Below are 20,157 nucleotides of genomic sequence, written 5' to 3'. Positions count from 1 at the left end.
CATGTTTTCCCTTTGATTTTTGTGGCATAAATAAATGCATTTATAATTAAACAAATGAAGTTCTAGTTAATACAAGAATTGTTGTGAATAGTTCGTTGAATTCCAAATTTAAAAATAAAAGAGAAATAAAACAGCATGTCAAATGGACACTACATCCACTAACTGTTATGAATTTATTTCGTATTGCAAGCAATATTTTACCAAAATGATGAAAGAATCCAGTCTTTTTAAAATGAGCTGAGAGGTTTATTTACTGCAAGCTAAAATCAACACTTACATAACAACAGCCATTAAATGAAAAAATAAACAAAAAACAAACAGAGCAAAACTGTCGGAACACTTATTTAAATAAACTGCAAGGGGAAATGAATAATTGCTTCGTTGCAAAAGTCAAAGCTTGGCTTCTCGCTTCTCGTGATCATGCAATGAAATCCAAAGGTCTGTTGAAACCACCTTTCCTGTTCATGTATTGCCTGCAAGAGAAATATGATTACATCATTGATCTTCCTCCTGCACCAAAACATTACATCACTGCCCACCAATGAGAATGTTCGTCATTTAGCCGAGCAGTACCTGCAAAGGTGATTGGCCACATGCTTAACTGTTGCTGGGATATTAACTTTGTGAATCGCATGTCAAAATGTGTGGTCTATTTGCAATGTGTGTTTATAAAACAGAAAGCTAGGAAGCGTAAAACACAAAGCTTAACATTAAGTGTTTCGGGGTAAATTATGTGTAAACATATAGGTTTCTTTTAACAAAAACACTGCAAATACAGACCTGTATTTTCTCTTCTGTGACACATTGATTGCAAACGCACCAATTGAACCTTCTTTCTTCTTGCCCTGTTGAAAAAAAGAGAATGTCTACAATATAGCATTATGTTCTTGTGTCATTACAAATTACAGTTCACTACACGTTTTAGCAAATAAATACTATGAATGACAGTACAGGATCTTAATTAATTTTGAATAATAATAAAAACGTACACTTTGTCTAACTGTGCCATCTTGTGGTTAATTTGAGGATTAGCTTTGCCAGCTATGGTTTTGTCGAACGGCATGTAATGTTGCCCATTAGAGAGCACATAACTCAAACCGAAACGAGTACATTTTCAAAAATATAACAGACTAAAAACAATTCTACTTTTTTCACTCCGAATATAAAATTTCATAAACATGAATAAAAAGTCCATGTTCTTGTAAAGAAAGAGAGATCTTACCTTTGATGTGTCAAAGGATCCAAACCCCATCGTTTTCATCATCTCGATTTCCTCCTCCGTTTTCCCCTGCATATCCTCAGCTGCATGAGCAAACAGATGAGATGGCACAAAAATTCAAGAACTAGTTGCATATACCCAATGTAGAATTAAAGTCATGATACCGGATTAACAACTATACTAGTTCTGCAGTGTGACACCCTTACGATAATACTGTGTACTGAACCACTAATATTGTGTGATTATTGCCATATCCTTTTTTGTACAATACCTACAAGAGTAGGCTATTTGAACATTGGTTGACTAGATGACGTTGAATTACTTTTAGATGCTAATGCAAATTTCATTTTGGACCTTACTGAAAGGTAAAAAGACTGATATAATGACCTGATATCTGATGGACCTTGGCATGCTTCTCCTTAACTTCTTTCTTGTCATCCTCTCTTCTGTCCTTCTGCCGCAGTGGAGATAAGGAGGAGGAGCGGTGTCGCCGTGGAGATCTGCAAAAACCAAACAGGCAACAAGCTTTATGGGAAGGTCATTAACAACTAGCATTAGTCCCAGTCTCACTCTTTTACCTAACAGGATCTTGCATTTATTCATTGGGCAGAAGCTTTCATCTAAAGCACGTACAGTGCATTCAATCTATACATGTTGTTTTATTAATAAGTTATGTGTTCACTGGGTGTCGAACCCATTACCTGAGGCCAATTCTTAACATATTCCACAAACCACATTGTAATATTGTGAAGGGCTTGATTTGCACCCATTACATAACTATAAAAGTCGGTTCACTGAAAACAGTGTTTCTCAAAGTGTGGGGCGGGCCCCACTGGTGGGGAATAGAGACATGACAAGTGGGGCGCGACAAATGGGTGGACATTGTGTCATCTCTATTAATTACTTTATTATTGACCATACACAAAACAAAACAATGACATTTAATGGTAAGCCTTACATTTATCTGCACCAGCAGAGTAAACCAAGACAGACAGTGGACCTAAAGTTTATTACACTTTTTTTTGGCTATCGGGGACAGGTGGGGCTCAGACCCCTACCCTACCTCCAAAGTGGGGAATGGCAGAAATAGTTTGAGAAATACTGTCTTAAAAACTCACCTGGATCTGCGTCTGTGGGGGGAGCGCGAACGTGACCTCCGTCTGTCTCTATCGCGCGATCTAGACCTCTCGCGCTCCCTGCGCCTGCGCTCGCGATCTCGAGAGGACGAGCGCGAACGGCGTCTCTCTGAAAGAAGATAAAAGGTGATTTTTGCCCCAAATAAATGTGTAGTCATTGGCAAAGCAAAGGTCGCTGGCACGATGTTGCTATGGCATGCGAAGGTGATCTTCGTGTATACTGGCTGACGTTATTTTTACATTTATTCATTTGGCAGACGCTTTTATCCAAAGCGACTTACAAGTAGTTTTCTTTACAGTGGCACATTACTGTAGAGCAATCAGGGGTAAGGTGTCTTGCTCAAGGCCACTTCAGTCATGACCTGCTGGCACTGAGATTTGAACCAGCAACCTTCTGATCACAAGCCCAACACTCTAAACCCCAGGCAATATCAAGTCATTTTGCAGCTCCCAAACTATTTATGAACAGGGTATTATACGGTCAGCCAACTAACTCACTCCAGTTAAACACGTCCATTGTTTTAATGTTAAAATGTCAATTTGCATCAATCGTAAGAAAGAATCGTGTGATTGTTGTGATGTAAGCAAACAGCAAGCTGGAACACATTTTACGGTTATTTATTTTAAAGACAATCTGAACTCGTACCTCGCCGTGGTGGTGTCCGGCTCCTACTCTTCCCCATTGTCCGATCAGTATCAATTAAACGGCTTTATTAAAAACAGTTCTACAACAAAATACAACAGTAGAAATTTCCAGATGCAAACGTCTAATGAACGCCATTAACTGCGCACCGCTTTTAAGGGTCCGAGGAAACAAGTGGATCATGAATAATAGATCCTACCACACATTACGTTCCCTTTTTAACAAACTATTGTTTTGATAGTCAAAATAAAAAAAGTAAATGCTTTATGCATTTACAAGAGATTCTTTATATAAATGGTTCACTGATTAGTGTATAAATATGTTTTAGTATTGTGACGGCATCAAGGGTTAACAATTCAACTCTCACAAAATGGTGACAGAGACCGGAAGTAGGGAAAAACTATTTCCTGCCGCACTGCTGCCATTCGTTCAGCTTTTTTTCTGACAGTCATTCGTGTTATTTACCAAAGCAAATGTAGCATATGTTATCCGATTTGTTCATGGTGTAAAAATAGGGAAAACAACTTACAAAAACATTATAGTTTGAGCGATTTATTTATTATCAAGGTCTGATATATGCAAATAAGCATAAAGGGAGCGCTATGCTTCTAGTGTCCGCAACCGTTCCGTGTAGTGAACGGAGCAGAAGCATTGACCGGACAAGCGTTTACACTACTTCCGGTTTGTACACGTCTATGGCGGTCGGTAGGCAGCAAATATCAATTATCAGTTACAGGACCGCAGCTCTGCAAAGTGAATGTTATAAAATCTCCCTTTAATTTCACATTCATACATTGTTTTGAAATCCACCCCAAAACAGTGACTAAAAACAGGTTTACATGGATGTGATCTTTAATGAATGTTACATCCGATCCTAGCATTTTACATTCTAATATTGACATGGAATCAATCATATAAACCAGTTAATATACACACCAAAGCATTTAAATAACAGACTGATCATGAAAATAATTAGGCCTTGAACGGCAACGAAGTCTCCAGCATACATAAAAAATAAATATCTTCATAAAAACAAAACACATGGGAATGAAATAAATGCAGTTAAAGTTGGATGCTCTTTGCAGCAACAAGCCACTATCTTGCTTATATTTTAGGCTTTTGTCAGAATTGTCACTTGTAATTATATAAACACCTGGATGAGGATGATGACCGAGCAACAATCAGAATCGATAGACGTGAACAATCAATGTCTACTCAATACCACATTCTTTTTTTCTATGCATGTGCTAAGTGGAATTTCATTTTAAAGCAAGGTTGGGGTCACAAGAGCAGGTTGTGTAGGCTATCAGTCAAGCATTGTGAATTTCGCATCAGTGTGGACAGAGAGTAAAGCAAGAAGGTGCTTCAAGTCATAACCCATAATCAAAACTCATGTGGTATGTGATGATCAGTAAGTAAATACACAATGAATAGATGAGAAAGTGTGTATGTGAGTCAGTGTGTTTAAATGTCTTGGAGGAAAGTCTACAAACACTTGAGTGCTGTTCGTTTTTGAGCATGTGTGTGAAACAGTTAGCGAAGAACACTTCTCAACTCTGTAAGATTTCAAGTTTCTACTTTCTCTTTCTGTTTCTTGCTTTTCTTTAGGAAACAAGGGGCCTTGAATTTCTTCTTTTTCTTTGAGGGGGATTTGGAAGGCGAGCCCTCTGGGGTGTTGCCCGCAGGTTTGTTGGGCGGAGCAGTGGGCGGTGTCGAGGGCGTGGTTTCTGAAGTGTCAGTGGTCGTCAGGGCCTTCATTTCGTTTTCTAGCTCCCCCAGTTTCATCTCGTCGCCTTTATCGTTCTGCACAACATCTGTGGTTTGTACATCTGTATATAAAAGCACAATTGAAACAAAGCGGAGTAGAAAAAAAGTGAAATAAAAAAACTAGCCATGTAAGCAATTAATTTTCACAATTTGAGAACTTTTATCCATGACACAGTAGCAGCTGCTATGACATGATAGTTTTGGCCAACATGCTCTTCCAAGTTGTGTGCATTGTCTTTAGTTTCCATATACTCACTAGTGAGACAAGATCTCAGTACCGAACGATTGTCCTACAAATCACAATTAAACAGAAACACACAGAGAAGCACAAAGGTGTGAAGACAGATGGAGGTCACAGTACAGAGCTGAAATGTCACACATAAAAACAGAAATACGAAAATAAAAACACAGATACAGACTTGAACACTGACATCCCTTGTTACTTCATCCTTCCATTAAAGGGAAAATAATTTAAATTGTCATTATAACCTGTGCGTTGTTATTTTTTTCCTGTAAAAAAAGGAAAATGCAATCACGGTGCTTTTTCCAGATATAAGTCTTCATAAGCCAATTTTTATTAAGAAACAAAGACAGTAACTTAAACTGAAAAGCCAGTTATGTGGAAAAGCTTAATGACAGATAATGTATATAAACTGTTATATGAAAGAAAAGGAAACATTCTCGGTTGATAAGATCTGAAACTACATGAGGGTGTGTAAATAATGACAATAGTTTAATATATATAGGGTAAGCGATTGCTTTGGGGCGATTATAATTATTGGTATAAATTCGCACTGGTCAGTTTTAGAAGGAAAAAGCTTTTGGAATGACAAATTCTTATTAGTTTTGTTAGTAACAGGGGTTGTCAAGCAGCATTGAATGATGAAGCACACCAAACAGCATGTGGGAGCACAGCAGGTGTTTCCGAGGCGTTGTGTTCACAAGCGCAGGTGTTAGGTGTAGCACCCACACGCTCTCACCTGATGCTGGGGTCTTATTGGGGGAGGTAGTCGGGGGAGTCCCCGTATCATTCACCACCTCCTCACCTTTTACAACATCAGGGGAAGGTAAGGAAAGAGAACAGGTGAAGGACAGAAAACAGAAAGAGGAGAGGAAGACACAGAGGTGTTCTGTACAGCAGGGTCAGAATTATTAGCTTTTTGGAATAAATTTTCAGTGGCGGTTGTGTATTCATGTCAAATACATTAGTGGAATTAGTAAATACATATATAAAATCTTGAATTCGATATGTATTGAATTTGGGAAAAATTTAAATCAAGACATTTACCATGGGGACATATTTGCACCCATATTTTGAATATTTGGGGCATTTTAATCAACGGTTGCTTAAATTCAGACTCTGATGTACAGTAAAGAACAAATGTGAAGAGGCTTTAAAATGTTAGTGTATATGTATAAAGGTTGTCAGGATCAGACAGAAAGAATTTGAAGGAGAAACATGTTGTAGAAGGGAATGAATGTCGGGATATTCAAATCTAAATAAGTTGTTTCTGGAAAGATGCTGAAATTAAATTTTCATTGCCAGAACTTTTTAAAATACATGCATATTTGGATAGTTCAATAACATAGATGAACTATGAGGTCTATGTTTTCAAGATGAAGTAATTACACCTCATTTTAAACACATCTTAGCTATTCTGTTTACTTAAATAATTGTACAAATTTTTTTGTAATCTCATAAACTATATGAAATCACAAAATGCATATATAATTCATAATTTGACAAATTATATATTGTATGAAATATAATTGTATAATTTGTGTAAAAAATATAAACTTAAATTCGGAAAAGGCTTATAAAATAATATACACACTTCCACATGTTATCTTACTCATTTTACCAAAACAAATTTAAACTGTATATTCTTCCAAACAGTGTGCAATCTTATTATTCATAAAAATAAAAATAAACTTGACGTCCTGTCAATATTTCTGCACGGATGTGAACTGTTCACATAAGGCACTGCAGCGCTTATTGAATTTGGTTCTTTCATCCAGTAAACAAATCAATAAAATGTCAATAGGTTTTAAAAGGATAAAGTGGATCTGAACTACTGTCTTATGTCTTGTTAAGAGACTGTCAGCTCGTACCGTCCTCTCCGTCTTGTTTGCGCTGCACCTCCTTGCGGTACTCCTCCAGCTCCTGATCCGTCAGCTCATTGAAAGGATTTGGAGGCTCTGGTTCCAGAGCGACTGTGGGTTTGGGCTCCACTTGCTCTGGAGACTGAAAACACCGAATTCATATGTACACACGAGCAAACGCATGCACAAACGGAGAAAGGATCCCAACTGCTTCTAACTACAGTTATTTATAGGGGATGATTAATAATCTTTTTATTAAATAGCTTCTACAATAATGTGGAACTGGCTTGTGAAATATATAAATTAGATTTTTATTATTCTCATTATTGGTTTACAATTTATATATTTACTTATGTTTGAACAGTTTAAATCTTCTCAATGGAGCTGGTAGCTATTCTCTTTTGGGTAGCAGAAAGCTGAATAAAATTAAACAAAATATGTGATGCAACACTGTGGCAATCATTTCATGCGGATTCGGTGTGGGTCTGTGCAAAGGTTTCAGAACTAGTCCTGGCCCAAACACGTTCGTGTAGTGACTAATGCTGTTGTGTTTTCTTACCGGTGGACTGTTGTCAGTTATGACACTGGCTAACACCTGAGACTGTGGTCCGGCTGTTTTCATGTCCTGACGATTCTGCTCCCTTATCTGAAAGAGATACATCATCCTCATCCACATACCATACCACTCTTATTCTACAAGACATGCTTATAGAGAAATAAAAAAAATCAAATACATTTTATTGCTCTGTATAATCTGTAATCTTAGTGCATTCAGACAGAAGGCTAATGTTTTTCATCTTTTAAAGCACATCATTAATGTAAAATGTCAGGGTACAACAAGTAAATCATGTCTATTCATTAAGATCAGTAATAGACATGTTTATACGTTCATTAATCATTCATTCATTTTTTTCTGCTTATACACAACATGTTGCCACCCTTCTGGTGTCATTGGGATTTCATCTCACAGTTTGTGAGAACGGGGTGATATTTTTAGTACAAATCTGTTGGTGGTTTGAACAGTCATACATCAGTAGTTAATATTAGAACTGGCATTAGAATGCTTTTATGCGTCATGAACACAGTGTATTGACAGTATTATAAATTGTATTGAACTACATACGTATTACTATGAAACGTTATGTACAGAACAAGAGCACCTGCACAGAATATTAACATTTTTGTGCACCTGTTCTACCCTGACCTGCACAGCTTTATTTGTTTTTCTCCATCTAATGAATTTTAACTTTGAGTTGGGAGATCTCAAAGATATTACGCAATTACGCAAACGAGATTTAAAACGTTGATTTAAATATTGTCCCAGGGTCAACAAGATGTTGCCCTAAGGACATCAACCACTTGGTAAAAACAAGAGAGCCTTAAAAATCCCTAGTTAAATGCTCTTAAAAAACATTTGTTTTGATTTCATCTTTGTTAACATAAGCACCCTCTTCTGTTTCTAGAAAAGTGTGTAGACAACTTATCATCTAATCCAGTGAGTAATAAAAGAGCTTACTGTACCTTATTTCTAGTCTCCAGCACCTCTCGTGGGTTAGTGAATAGTGGGACAAACTGGTTTGGATTTTCCATCTTAATTCCTTTTCCACATCCCTGGTTCATTTCTTCTGACTTTAACCACTAAAGAAGATAAACAGCACAAAATAAATTCAGTCTCTTGGTAAATCAGGAACTTCGACTGGCATAAAATCAGACACCAGTGTAAATAAATCGTAAACTTAGGAAATGTGTGACTGATATAAAAGCAGCCAGCAGAGGGCAGTGCAAACACTGCAGTGAGGTTTATGACAATGAATTATCTCCCCTGCATTGCAGAGCAGGAGAAAAAAGTGGGTGGAACATTTAAGGAGGGGGAGAGAGAGAGAGAGAGAGAGAGAGAGAGAGAGAGAGAGAGAGAGAGAGAGAGAGCGAGAGAGCGAGAGAGCGAGAGAGAGAGAGAGAGAGAGAGAGAGAGAGCGAGAGAGAGAGAGCGAGAGAGAGCGAGAGAGAGAGAGCGAGAGAGAGCGAGAGAGAGCGAGAGAGAGCGAGAGAGAGCGAGAGAGCGAGAGAGCGAGAGAGAGAGAGAGAGAGAGCGAGAGAGAGAGAGAGAGAGAGAGTGAGAGAGTGAGGACACTGAGTAGTCATCGTCTTCCAATAATGTAACTGATACACCATTGTTTGACTGCAGTCTTTTACTCAATGTTTTCTATTTAATATTTAACACATTTTTACATATATATATACACTTTGTTTTTGTAATGTGAGAGACACTTCCGCTTGGAAAATTCTGCACAATAATTCCATTAAATTGCTTGGACGTTGCAATATTACGGAAGGCGATTCCTGCAAAATTTAAATAAATAAATTAAACGATGAAAATGAAAACCATATTAAAAATGTCATTATACACAACTGCGCGCACAATATGTGCCAAAAGGAAAAATAAATGAAAAGATTTTGAGATCTGGTTTTCATTTTTCAGCATTTAATTTATTAATTAAACTTTGGCAGGATTCACCTTCCATACAATAAGATATTTGTTATTCTTGGCCACCATTGACTACCATAGTAGGAGAAATGACAATGGTAATCCCAGTGATCTAGAACTGTTTGCTTTCCTACATTCTTCAAGATATCTTCTTATGTGTTCAAAACAGAACAAATACATTTATAAAGCAATTTATCCTACTATCGTGGTCTATAGTGGCCAAGAACTGTCTGGAACAACTTGAGGGTGAGTAAATGATGACAGAATTTTCATTTTTGTGTGAACTGTTCCTTTAAGTGGGCTTTTAGGAAGTTGTTGATGAATTCAAATCTCTTACCGTACTCCGATGTCCTGGGCTGGCCTGGTCCTGGTTGACTTTCTGATAGCTATTTGGGGTGTTGAGCCATCTAGTCTTCTGTTGTTGTCTCTGGGCATGGGGCTGGAAACGGGGGTGTGGATGAACACCATCTTCGTGGAAGGAAAACGACGTGACTGTAGCAGGAACTTCCACCTCGCTTCTGGTTTTAGAGCGTTCCAGCAGAACCGGGAAACGGTAGGCATATCCGGTACGGTAACCCTAGAGAACGTTTGGGAAAACAAACCTGTTATGTCGGGCTGGTAATAAACGTTGTTCAAGTCAGTCAAATTAGGTAGAAGCGTAGACCAACCAGATTGTCCAATGTCCTCATTAATGCTTCAAACTCATGTTCTCCCAGCCTGCTTTTGTGCATCGGGCCGAAGGTGGATCCGGCCCAGCCCACAGTGCCAGTAGCAGCGGGCCTGTGAATGCTGCGATCCAGCATGATTAGGTTTTGCTCCCCTCCGGCGCTGCACAGTGCTGCCACCTGTCAGAGGAGCAGAGCATTGCACAATTGCATTTGTGCATTTGACAGATGGTTTAATCCAAAGCGTTCAATTCAGCATGTGGCATCCACTTTGGAAGTACAAAACATTATTCGGCGTTAGTAATCCAGTTTATGTGCAAATATAAAAAATTTGTACAACAAGCAAATGAGTGCATTGCGGGTACAGAATTTCACATGGTTATCTCTGTTGTAAAGTGCTTATTTTGGCAAATGCACTATGCCATCCTGATATTCTATTCATACAGTATATAATGCAGAAAGAGTAGGAGTACTATGACACCTAAAAATAGCCACGCAATAGCAGCATTACAAAAGTTGCAACCCCAGATATTATATGAACAGTGGTAGATTCATGCTTTGCCCACCTGTATTTGACAGGCGTTCTGAATGTGGTAAATTGTGTAAAAGGCCTCTTCCACTGTTTCCCCCAGAGCCACAATACCATGGTTCCTTAAAACCAACACCTGTATAACAACAACAAACACATTTGTTGCAATATGAAAATATTTCTGTTTTTATAAGTTTTAATCAGCCAATAATATATTTTTTTATGATATAACCTTGCACGTAGGCCCCAGGCTCTTCTGAAGCTCAACTCTGTCTTCTTCGTCCTCCATTACACCATTAAAGTCATAATAAGCAACGTCACCCACCAGCAAGGCCTCATGGGATAGCGGTAGGAGGCCACACTTCATGGCTGATACCTACAAAGGTTAAATGTGATGTGTTAGGATCAGTGCAATTTAAGTTTCTCTTCTCTAAATTTTCCTTATATAATCTAAGATTTATATTTGTAGTCTTAGAAATGTTTTTTGTTTACTAATAATGAAAATTTATAATAATAATACTTATCATATTCATATTTTGCCATGGATTTATGTTTTTTTTAAATAATTTCAAGTATATAGTGTTCTAGTTTTATTAAAGATGAGGAAACATGCTATTGCATGCATTCTTACTTATTACACTGAACGGTTCCAGCGCTAAAAAGATGCCGACATGAACCGTATGTGGCAAGTCAAACTATCTGTGTTTCGTTGGCAAGCGGCAAGTACATGCATAATGCAAACAACACATACTTATAGAGAATCAGTGCGATGATTTATCCAACCACTCCCGCACTCCCCCGGAAATAGCTGTTTCCGTCTATTATAAATTTGATCGAACTAAATACTCTTCGAAGATACGAATTATGCAATACTAATGCATAGGTATTCAAGATTAATAGGAGATACTGCATGTTACCTCATCTTTAACATTTAGTATAAATACTACATACTTGAAAAAATCTTTGTAATCAACAAAGCATTCGTCCACTCAAATTTAAGAAAACAAATAAAGAGATTAGTTAAAAGAGGAACGTACTGCAGCGGTGGCCGGAGTGTGAAGATGCAGCAGACATCGGACGTCTGGTCTTGCAGAGTAGATTGCAGAATGAAGGCTGAACGCAGACACATCCACTCCTAGTGTTGTGCTACCTCTCTCGACCACCTCGCCAACAATATTCAGCTTTACCTGAACATCACACAGCACATGCATGAATAACGCTATAAAGCAAAACATCCATGATGACCTCATAAAGTCACCATAACAGTTTTGTGGTGTTTAGCTAAATTTAGCATATAGTCATCATCTATATGCAAGTGCATTCTTAAATGTTCACCAAATAGTCTTTTAGCAGACACATCATTCGTCGGAGAAAATGTAGCAAAATATTGAATTTCGCATCTTGTTTCCACGAACGTCAATACAGGAAAGACAATTGTGTTATTGGGGGGGGATTCAAAAACTGATGATTTAGATTAAGTGATTCTTAAGGATTCTTTTTGAAGCATGTTATTAAAATTTCATGTTGGACATTTTAACGTTATAACATTAATAAAAAAAATTCTTATAAATTAGCAATTGAAGGTCAGATTTCTATAATTAGAAGTCACTGCATTATTTAACCGTTCTAGATATAATTCGTACTGCTGAGTTTTGAATGAATTGAAGTTTTTGCAAAAGCTTTGAGGGCAGGCCGTAAAGAAGAGAATTACAAAAATCTAATCGAAATGTAACTAAGGCATGTACCAGGGTCGCTGTATTCTCCACCGAGAGAGACGCCCGAAGGCGATTAATATTACGGAAAATATGCAGTTCGAACTATACTTTACATGTGCCTCAAATGATAAGGTAGAATTGAAGATGGTAAATATTTTAAACTGAGAAGACATGGAAACTGACAAATCATCAGAAATCTTAGGAAAAACTTTCTGAATTAGCCAAGGTATTTTTGAGCCTATAAGCAAAATCTCACTTTTATTGCTGTTAAGTTTCAGGAGATTTGTTGTAAACCACTCCTTTAACTCGGCCACACAGTCAGAGATATTAATATAAAAATGTTACCAAGTGGTAAAAGGTAAAGAGAGGACCCAGGACAGAGCCCTGTGGAACCCCAGTAACAACATCAGATGGCTTTGATTTATATTGTTTCAATTGAACTAATTGAGTATGCATAATTAAATAAGACCTAAATCAAGAATGTACAGTTCCAGTAATTCCAATCAATTCCATCTGGATTGACAGAACATCATGCAAATTGTATCGACTAAAGCAGTCTCAACACTATGATGTGCACAAAACCCAGATTGAAATTTTTCATACAAAATGTTATCAGAAAGATGATGGCGGACCTTTGCAACAGTCCTTTTCAGGACTTTAGAAATAAAGGGTATGTTTGAAATATAGGACAAAACTTATCATAATTACTTGGATCAGCCCCGGACTTAAGAAGAGAAGTGATCACAGGTATAGTTACTAACTGCTGAGGTAAGAGAAGAGTGTATAATATTTGTAATAAAAGAAGAGGATAAACATGTCTTCACCAAAGATGTAGGATTGGGATCTAGAAAACATCTATTGATTTTTTGATAGATCTAACTACTTCATCCATACTTGGGAGTGTGAAAGTAGAGAGGGTGGAAATTAGTGGTTGGTTAGGACGGATACTAAAAACATGGCCACCTTTTTTTAACTCTAGGATTTGTTGGTGAATATTGTCTACTTTTCTTTTAAAAAACATAATAAAAGTCTCATAAGATTCAACTGTATCGTGGACTGTGCTCATATTTAAAATAGATGATTTTCACATTAACTACATGTAATTAATTCATAAACAATTCTCATTTACCCTTTAATGTAGTCTGTTAATGCATTTAATCTTTTGTACAATGATTTTCAGACACTACACATTGAGCCCAGACATGAAAATGATCATTCTTGCAATGCATACTTTTTTTATAAAAAGCTCTTCTAAGGCACGATGTGTCCAGTAAAATCCTGAAAGCGCTGAAATCTTCCACAGAGCATTAAAATGAAGGTCAAATAAAGAAATGCTTTCACAGAGAACACAGAAAGTGCTTCATCAGCTGTTTTCTCATAAGAAGAACCCATTCGTAATGTGTGCAAAGAGTGTGTAAAAGCTCACCAGACTGGAGGCAGTCACCTCCCCAAAGGCGAGACCTTCCGGCAGCACCAGGAAATGTTCCTGCTCTTTACTAACGCGTATCTGTGGCGAGCGAGAGAAAGTGAGAGAGAGGCCAAGTAGTCATTTAGCAGATGCTTTTATCCGAAGCGAATTACAGTACATCCATTTATTACAGGCACTATCCCCTTGGAGCGAGCTGTAGTGAAATGACTCAAGAGCACAATGATGACAGCTCGTGGCTTCAATTTTGGGGAATCGAACCAGTAACTTTCTGGTTACCAATCATGATCTTTATGCAGAGTTAGGTGGCATATTGAAACATATTTATCCAAATGCACATAGTGCAGGTGCATTGTAAGCACAAAAAGTATTTAAACACTTAAAGGTGTAGTTCACTCAGAAATTATTTCACCATTTATGCTCTCGAAATGTCATTACAAACCTGTAAGACTTTCTTCTGCAGAACGCAAAAGAAAACATTTTGATGAACGTTTGTAACCAAACAATTGAATTCCTTTGTGTTCACACAAACCACTGAGACATTTCTCAAAATATCTTCTTTTGTGTTTTATAGAAGAAAGTCACATCCAGGTTTTGGATTACATTAGGGTGAAAACATGGCAGAATTTGTATCATTGGGATCTCCTTTATTCATCTTCATACATCTCTGTATCAATCTCTGCAGCTATGTGTGATTGTTTAAAATACACAATACGGATAAAAACACAATTTCATTTCCATGAGAATGAGTTAAAAGCTTAAACGGACACATTTCTTACTGTGAGACATGTGTTGACAATCTGGGCCCAGCCGTATAGATCCAGCAGGCGATGTACACTAGCTAGCTTACAGCGCATCAGTCTCTCGCCCTTCACCATGGAGCTCGGCTCCCATCCGTGCAGATCATTAATGGGCGTCACCATGGAAACGGCTACACAGGCATTAGTAACAACAACACAAGAGCGTCAAAGAATGTGTTACTCATGAATGACTCTACATATTGTTTGTCAGATGGAGTTTAAGTGACTATGAATTTAATTCAGTTTCGATGTGAAATGCGAACGACACTGCGTCTCAGCCACAGAAGGGTGAACTGTATCAATATATGTTATATGAAAGGTTTCAATGTATCGTATGACAAAATGAAAGTAGTACAGTGCTCTTTAAATCTAGTTTATGTACACATAAGGAGTATCTATCTACATAATATATAAATGATAATTAATGACACTATTAAAAGGTGAATTCACGTGAACCATGTAAAAGCGTCTATTTTGTATAAACAATATGATGATAGAAAATATGATAGAATATGTGAAAAAAATTAAAGCCTTTCAAACTGGGAATTGTAAAGAAATAAATATATTGTTAATACTGTTGTAACAGGGATGAACACCCTGTTGTAACCCTGGAGTGTCTTTAACATGAAACATTTATGGTTCATCCCTTAAGGATTTTAACCCACAAACTCATGGTTACCAACCCAGATGTTTATCCCATAGTATGCCAGATCAGATATGGAATTAGTGCTGTGTGTTACGCACTGGATTGGGTGACAGGCAGAGCGGCGGGCGATCCGTGAGTAGCCATGTAGTCAGCGATCTGTCGAAGAGCCCACAGATTGGAAGTACTGCCTTCCTTCTTCATCTGCTCCTGAATCAACACATCCAGCTCCTCTCTGAAGGACTAAAACACACACATATATACAAATGAAGCAACCCAATGCACGCAAGTGACAATGTTAGGTTTAACCTATTATTGTTGTTCATATACGCTCTAAAGCTGCTGGGTTGTTTCAATCTTTGTTTGGGTAAATATGGACATATAAACCAACGGTTGGGATGTTCACATTTTACCCAACCAAGGGATGAATGCTTTTTTGACAATGGTTTTGTGTTCAATTGTATACTAATGCATTATTTAAAGTAAAATGTTATTGAAACTGGGTGCTTACTTACAGTATTGTAAATTCAGCATGCAATGTATAAAAAAAAACGTGTGAAAATTCAGTATGTACACATTACACGTCATTGTTGTGGATTTTTCGCAGTCTAATATTACAGTCTTGTTTTCTTGATTACAAAAACAAAAAGGGAACTACTGTTGCTATCTACAAAAAAAATGCAATATCCCTTTCTGGGTCAGATTAAAATAAATGTTTGCAGAATAACAATACAGTTTGTAAGTGCTATAATAATTCAACAAAAATTTGAAAAATCTTGCATTACAGAACAAATACAAAACAACACATTTGTAAACATACAAAGCAAGCAGGGGAAATTGTCCCGCAACAGGGCAGGAAGAAATCAATAGTCCTCCTACTGACCTCTTCCTGTCCTTTAAAACATTTCTTCATTCGCACCAACACCTAAAACACATATCTCTCTCTTATATATGGACTGTATTTATAGTAGAACTGCAGGGCTTGTCACTCACAGGACTTTGCAGGAAACTGGAAACACGTTTCTTGAGGCCGCAGGATGGCGTCGACTGCTGGGGAGACTGGAGCATTTCCATCTCCAAACACTCCCCGTCCACGGGACTGTGCTGCACGGGCGTCCCTTTAGGGGTGGGGGAGGTACTCATCTTCTTTTTCCCAGTGTGAAAGAGAGAGAGAAGAAAGATACAAGGAAGAGAGAGCAAAAAAAGAAAGGACAGGCAAAGCGGAAGCTGGCGAGATGGCAAGATGGGGGCACAAACACACAAAAAAAGATTATGTAAATTAGTCAGTTGTAAAGGAACACAGTTTTATTAAGATAACATTATTTACATTACAGAGATAAAATTCCTTAGAAGTTTGTAAATGTAAGGATATACACATGAAAAACACTTTACACGTACAAACGCAAACAGGCCGATCTGCACACACAAGATAAGAGATTATACACACCACACCCAGACTCATGTGATGGGCTGCACTAACTGTCACATATTTCCAAACACTCAGTTTAAGTGCACTTAACAGGATTATATAAGGGATTGCAATTACAGACTTAAAAACACATACACAGTTCTTTACGTGCATTAGTAAAGTGATCGATTCCTTTGCTTGTTTGGTCAAGGAAGATCTATTTATGAAATTACAAAATCTGTACTGACAACTGCAGTTTACCGTAATAGCTTGAGTATTACTGTAGTTATGTTCCATGATGCATGACACAAAATACTGTGCATCTTTTTAAAAAGAACCATCTGTGTCTTTTTACTAAAGGAAATTACTTTTTAACTTAAAGGCAATTCACTTTTTTGCAATTTGTTAACACAGTTTAAAGTTTAATGTGGAGAAGTCATTCATTGGTTGGCTTACCAAAAAGTTTACACAATGGGGCTCTGTGGCATTTTTAAAATGTTGCATGTTCAAGCAGACTAGCAGACTGATAGCAAGATATCGCAACCAATGAGGTGAATTTGGGGTGGGAATCTTTGTCGGCTGAAAATGGTCATTGGCTCTTAAAGGTGCAATGTGTAATTTTTAGGAGGATCTGTTGACAGAAATGATATATAATATATGTAACTATGTATTCAGAGGTGTATAAACCCCTTACAGAATGAAGCGTTATGTTTTTATTACCTTACAATGAGCTATTTCTATCTACATTCACAGCATATCCCCTTGCATGGAATTCACCATGTTGTTTCTACAGAACCCCTAAATGGACAAACTGCTCAACAGAGCGCATTTCTGACAAACGTTAACTCCTTCGGCAAAGAATCGAAAATGTGATGACATCTTAGTTCTGAGTCAGCCACCGTAGTGGTTTGGACCTTTAAAGAGACTTACTTTCTCCTACAAAACAAAAAATAAGATAGTTTGAAGAATGCTGTTAACTGAACAGCGACGTCACCCATTGACTTACATTGGTTATGTTTCCATTCAATAAGAATGAATTGGTGCCGCCAGTGTTCGGTTACCAATTTTCTTCTTTTGTGTTCTGCGGAAGAAAGTAAGTCATACAGGTTTGAAATGACATGGTGATTCACTGATAACAGAATTAACATTTTTGGATAAACTATGTTTTCATAACCCTTGCCAATTTTAATCTCTAAACTCATTTTATACTGTATCATTTACACTAAAAATATGTGTCATCCTGTTTTCGTCAAATCTGCATCTAAATATATTTAAGCAATCCCATAAATGCATCCAATGAAGTTAAAGCACTAGCAGTCACAGTATCTTTGTGTCTGGTCATCTAAGAGGGGCTCAGGTGCTATGGGACCCCCTTTCACAGGCCCTCTCCCTGGGGAGACTTTATAATGACAGGGGCCTCTCTGGATCCAGACACCAAACCGGCGCCGCCCTGTGCCGTTCCTTGGATCAGTTTCAAGCAGAGCTTTCTACTCTAGTGGATCTAATTTAATCAAGTCCCTCCGCTATAACAGTGATCCATTCCCAGTGTACATCAAATCGATGCCTGTCTGTAACTCTGTAATCTCAAAGACAGCCTTGTCTTTTGCTGCAGCAAGTTTTTGATGTCGTTCTGGGGAGAGATGTTACAAAAAAACATATGTGTCTGTTACGTATTGATCACTCTGAGCTTCCCTGACCGGATGAAGGCTTTCTACCCCACTGAGAGATCATAGTGCTTTTAAGTAGTATGGGAAGAGAGAAGGAATTATGAAGGGGAGGCATAATGGTGAAATTAATGCTTGATTGGATTTTAGATGGGATTTCCAATTAAGTTCACGTGTGGTTATGAATGCATTTACTACTGCATCATGCACTGAGAACTAAATGATCATGCAAAAAACTCTTAAAAACATGGCATCAACAATCATCAATCAATAAACTGCATCATAAGTGCTTTTTTGAACAGGTATTTACATGCCTCAGTGGTTACATTAATACATTCTATCAGACTATAAGTCTGATTTTATTAATACACAAAGACCAGAATAAAGATGGTGAATGCTGTTGTCCATTATTTTTATTATGATACATTTTAATACTCTAATGATTACATAAACATACTTTGACACCCTTCTTAAACTTAATTCTGAAAACTAAAGACAATTCAAGACAACAGCAGACGGTGACCCTAATTTAAATGGTCAGGTTATTATCTGATCACAATTTGAATTGCTGAAGATTGAACAGACAGGGCTGTGCCGCCCTCTCTCCAGGGCTCATCTGCCGGGGGAAAAATTCATGTGTCACGCCCACTTATTTTACAGGATCAACAAAATAAATGTGTGCGAATGGGGAGATAAAGTAAAGTCATTCACAATGATAACGAAACATGTCCGTCTTTAAAGGAAATACATTTAAGTCGACGCAGTGTTTTTAAAAAGCGCCTTTTTTGTAACAGCCACAGACAAGTGCTCGCGCGGCACGGCCTGAACGCGGCTGCCTAGCAACAGGGCGGCGACCGCAGCATCAGGACCAGCGGCCAGTTGGGCTGAGCCTCCGGGCAAAAACGACGAGAGGAGCCCACACTTGAAATAACCCATACGGAATTTTATAGGAACATTATGCTAAGTCCTAAATATCACATCGAAGTACAGCCATGTATAAACAAACACCGCGACCGTGCATTTAAAGCGTAAATGGGAGGGAAAATACAAAAACGCACATCAGGCTCAAACAATAGCTTCATGTGAAACTTGAAGTATTATGTCAAAATGTAACATGCACAATCGTGAACGCTTCAATGAAAACAAGGCCCCAGGGCCTCTGATTTTTTAAACATAACAAAAACAGTTCAGAAGACACGAAAGCATCTCAACAAAATACCAATGGAGTAGAGAAATGCATTCTGTTCTATTTTCTCCAGTGCGACATTGCATTTATTTAACGAACTGTTAAAGCAATGAATCATCTAAATCATGTAGTAGCTATAGGCTATTCATGCAATGATATATGATCATCATGGCACTGCACGTTCTCATATGCAGCAATGTCACAATGAACATAATGAATGCACGAAGTCCAAAATACCTTCATTCACATCGACTAGTGAGTAAATGCGATCTTTGGTTTGTTGAAATCTCAACTGAACAAATGAATCAAGAGATGCTCACCTCACAACATCACGTCTTTGTCCTTAATCCGCGTAGTCACAACGTAACACTTCAACGCAATGTGTCCAAACACAACGCGATCGCTGCTTAGTCTCTCTTTCCACTATGAATGGGTTTGTTTTGGCTTCAATGTTTTCTTAGACCTCCGCATCCCCTCGCTTTTGACGTTTTATTGCAGGCAAGACCAGCCCACGACCACGCCTGGCAGTTATGACCTCCCTTCTTTACTATACATTAAGCTTCTGTTCGGATTTCTTATAGACACTGCTAGTTTGCTCGCCAGCGGTGTTATTAAAAACTAGCAAACGTCTATTGAACGAAAACGTAAAGTTTACTACTATTGTGCACTGAATGCAGTGGAACGATCGCATCAGATGATTTATTCTGGATGTTTTGGGCCACAGAACGATGCAGATGCGGATTACTGAAACGTTGCACGGGCTCCACC

General features: G+C 37.9%; 2 protein-coding genes across 13 annotated transcripts; both read right to left on the bottom strand.

The window, feature by feature from the left end:
- Positions 1 to 156: 156 nt before the first annotated feature.
- On the bottom strand, positions 157 to 3,409 carry snrnp27 (small nuclear ribonucleoprotein 27 (U4/U6.U5)). The gene is made up of 6 exons (XM_079451361.1): positions 3,002 to 3,409; positions 2,338 to 2,464; positions 1,607 to 1,719; positions 1,223 to 1,302; positions 781 to 845; positions 157 to 473 (listed from the first exon to the last, which is right to left on the bottom strand). Exons 1-6 carry the CDS (start codon positions 3,036 to 3,038, stop codon positions 419 to 421), a joined length of 477 nt encoding a protein of 158 aa, XP_079307487.1. The 5' UTR covers positions 3,039 to 3,409; the 3' UTR covers positions 157 to 418.
- Positions 3,410 to 3,538: 129 nt separating this feature from the next.
- Positions 3,539 to 20,154, bottom strand: add2 (adducin 2 (beta); the record flags this gene model as incomplete). Of its 12 annotated transcripts, none has more annotated exons than XM_079451027.1 (16): positions 3,836 to 4,827; positions 5,746 to 5,811; positions 6,878 to 7,010; positions 7,428 to 7,514; positions 8,390 to 8,506; positions 9,691 to 9,930; positions 10,022 to 10,198; positions 10,585 to 10,683; positions 10,780 to 10,923; positions 11,585 to 11,734; positions 13,689 to 13,769; positions 14,468 to 14,619; positions 15,233 to 15,374; positions 16,125 to 16,358; positions 17,546 to 17,620; positions 19,710 to 20,095. In XM_079451027.1, the coding sequence occupies 14 exons, from the start codon at positions 16,272 to 16,274 to the stop codon at positions 4,565 to 4,567; spliced, it is 2,001 nt and encodes a 666-aa protein (XP_079307153.1). In that variant the 3' UTR covers positions 3,836 to 4,564. The 12 variants fall into 12 exon arrangements, with proteins under 12 accessions (XP_079307156.1, XP_079307157.1, XP_079307152.1 ...); XM_079451033.1 differs by lacking the exons at positions 17,546 to 17,620; positions 19,710 to 20,095 and adding exons at positions 5,022 to 5,055; positions 16,579 to 16,593; XM_079451030.1 differs by lacking the exon at positions 5,746 to 5,811 and having other exon boundaries at positions 3,539 to 4,827; positions 19,710 to 19,921.
- Positions 20,155 to 20,157: the final 3 nt, after the last annotated feature.

Source organism: Barbatula barbatula (assembly GCF_947034865.1).
Source record: "Barbatula barbatula genome assembly, chromosome: 2".
Classification (NCBI taxonomy): Eukaryota; Metazoa; Chordata; class Actinopteri; order Cypriniformes; family Nemacheilidae; genus Barbatula; species Barbatula barbatula.
The sequence above is the reverse complement of the archived record's forward strand: the minus strand, read 5'-3'. Positions and strand labels throughout refer to the sequence as shown.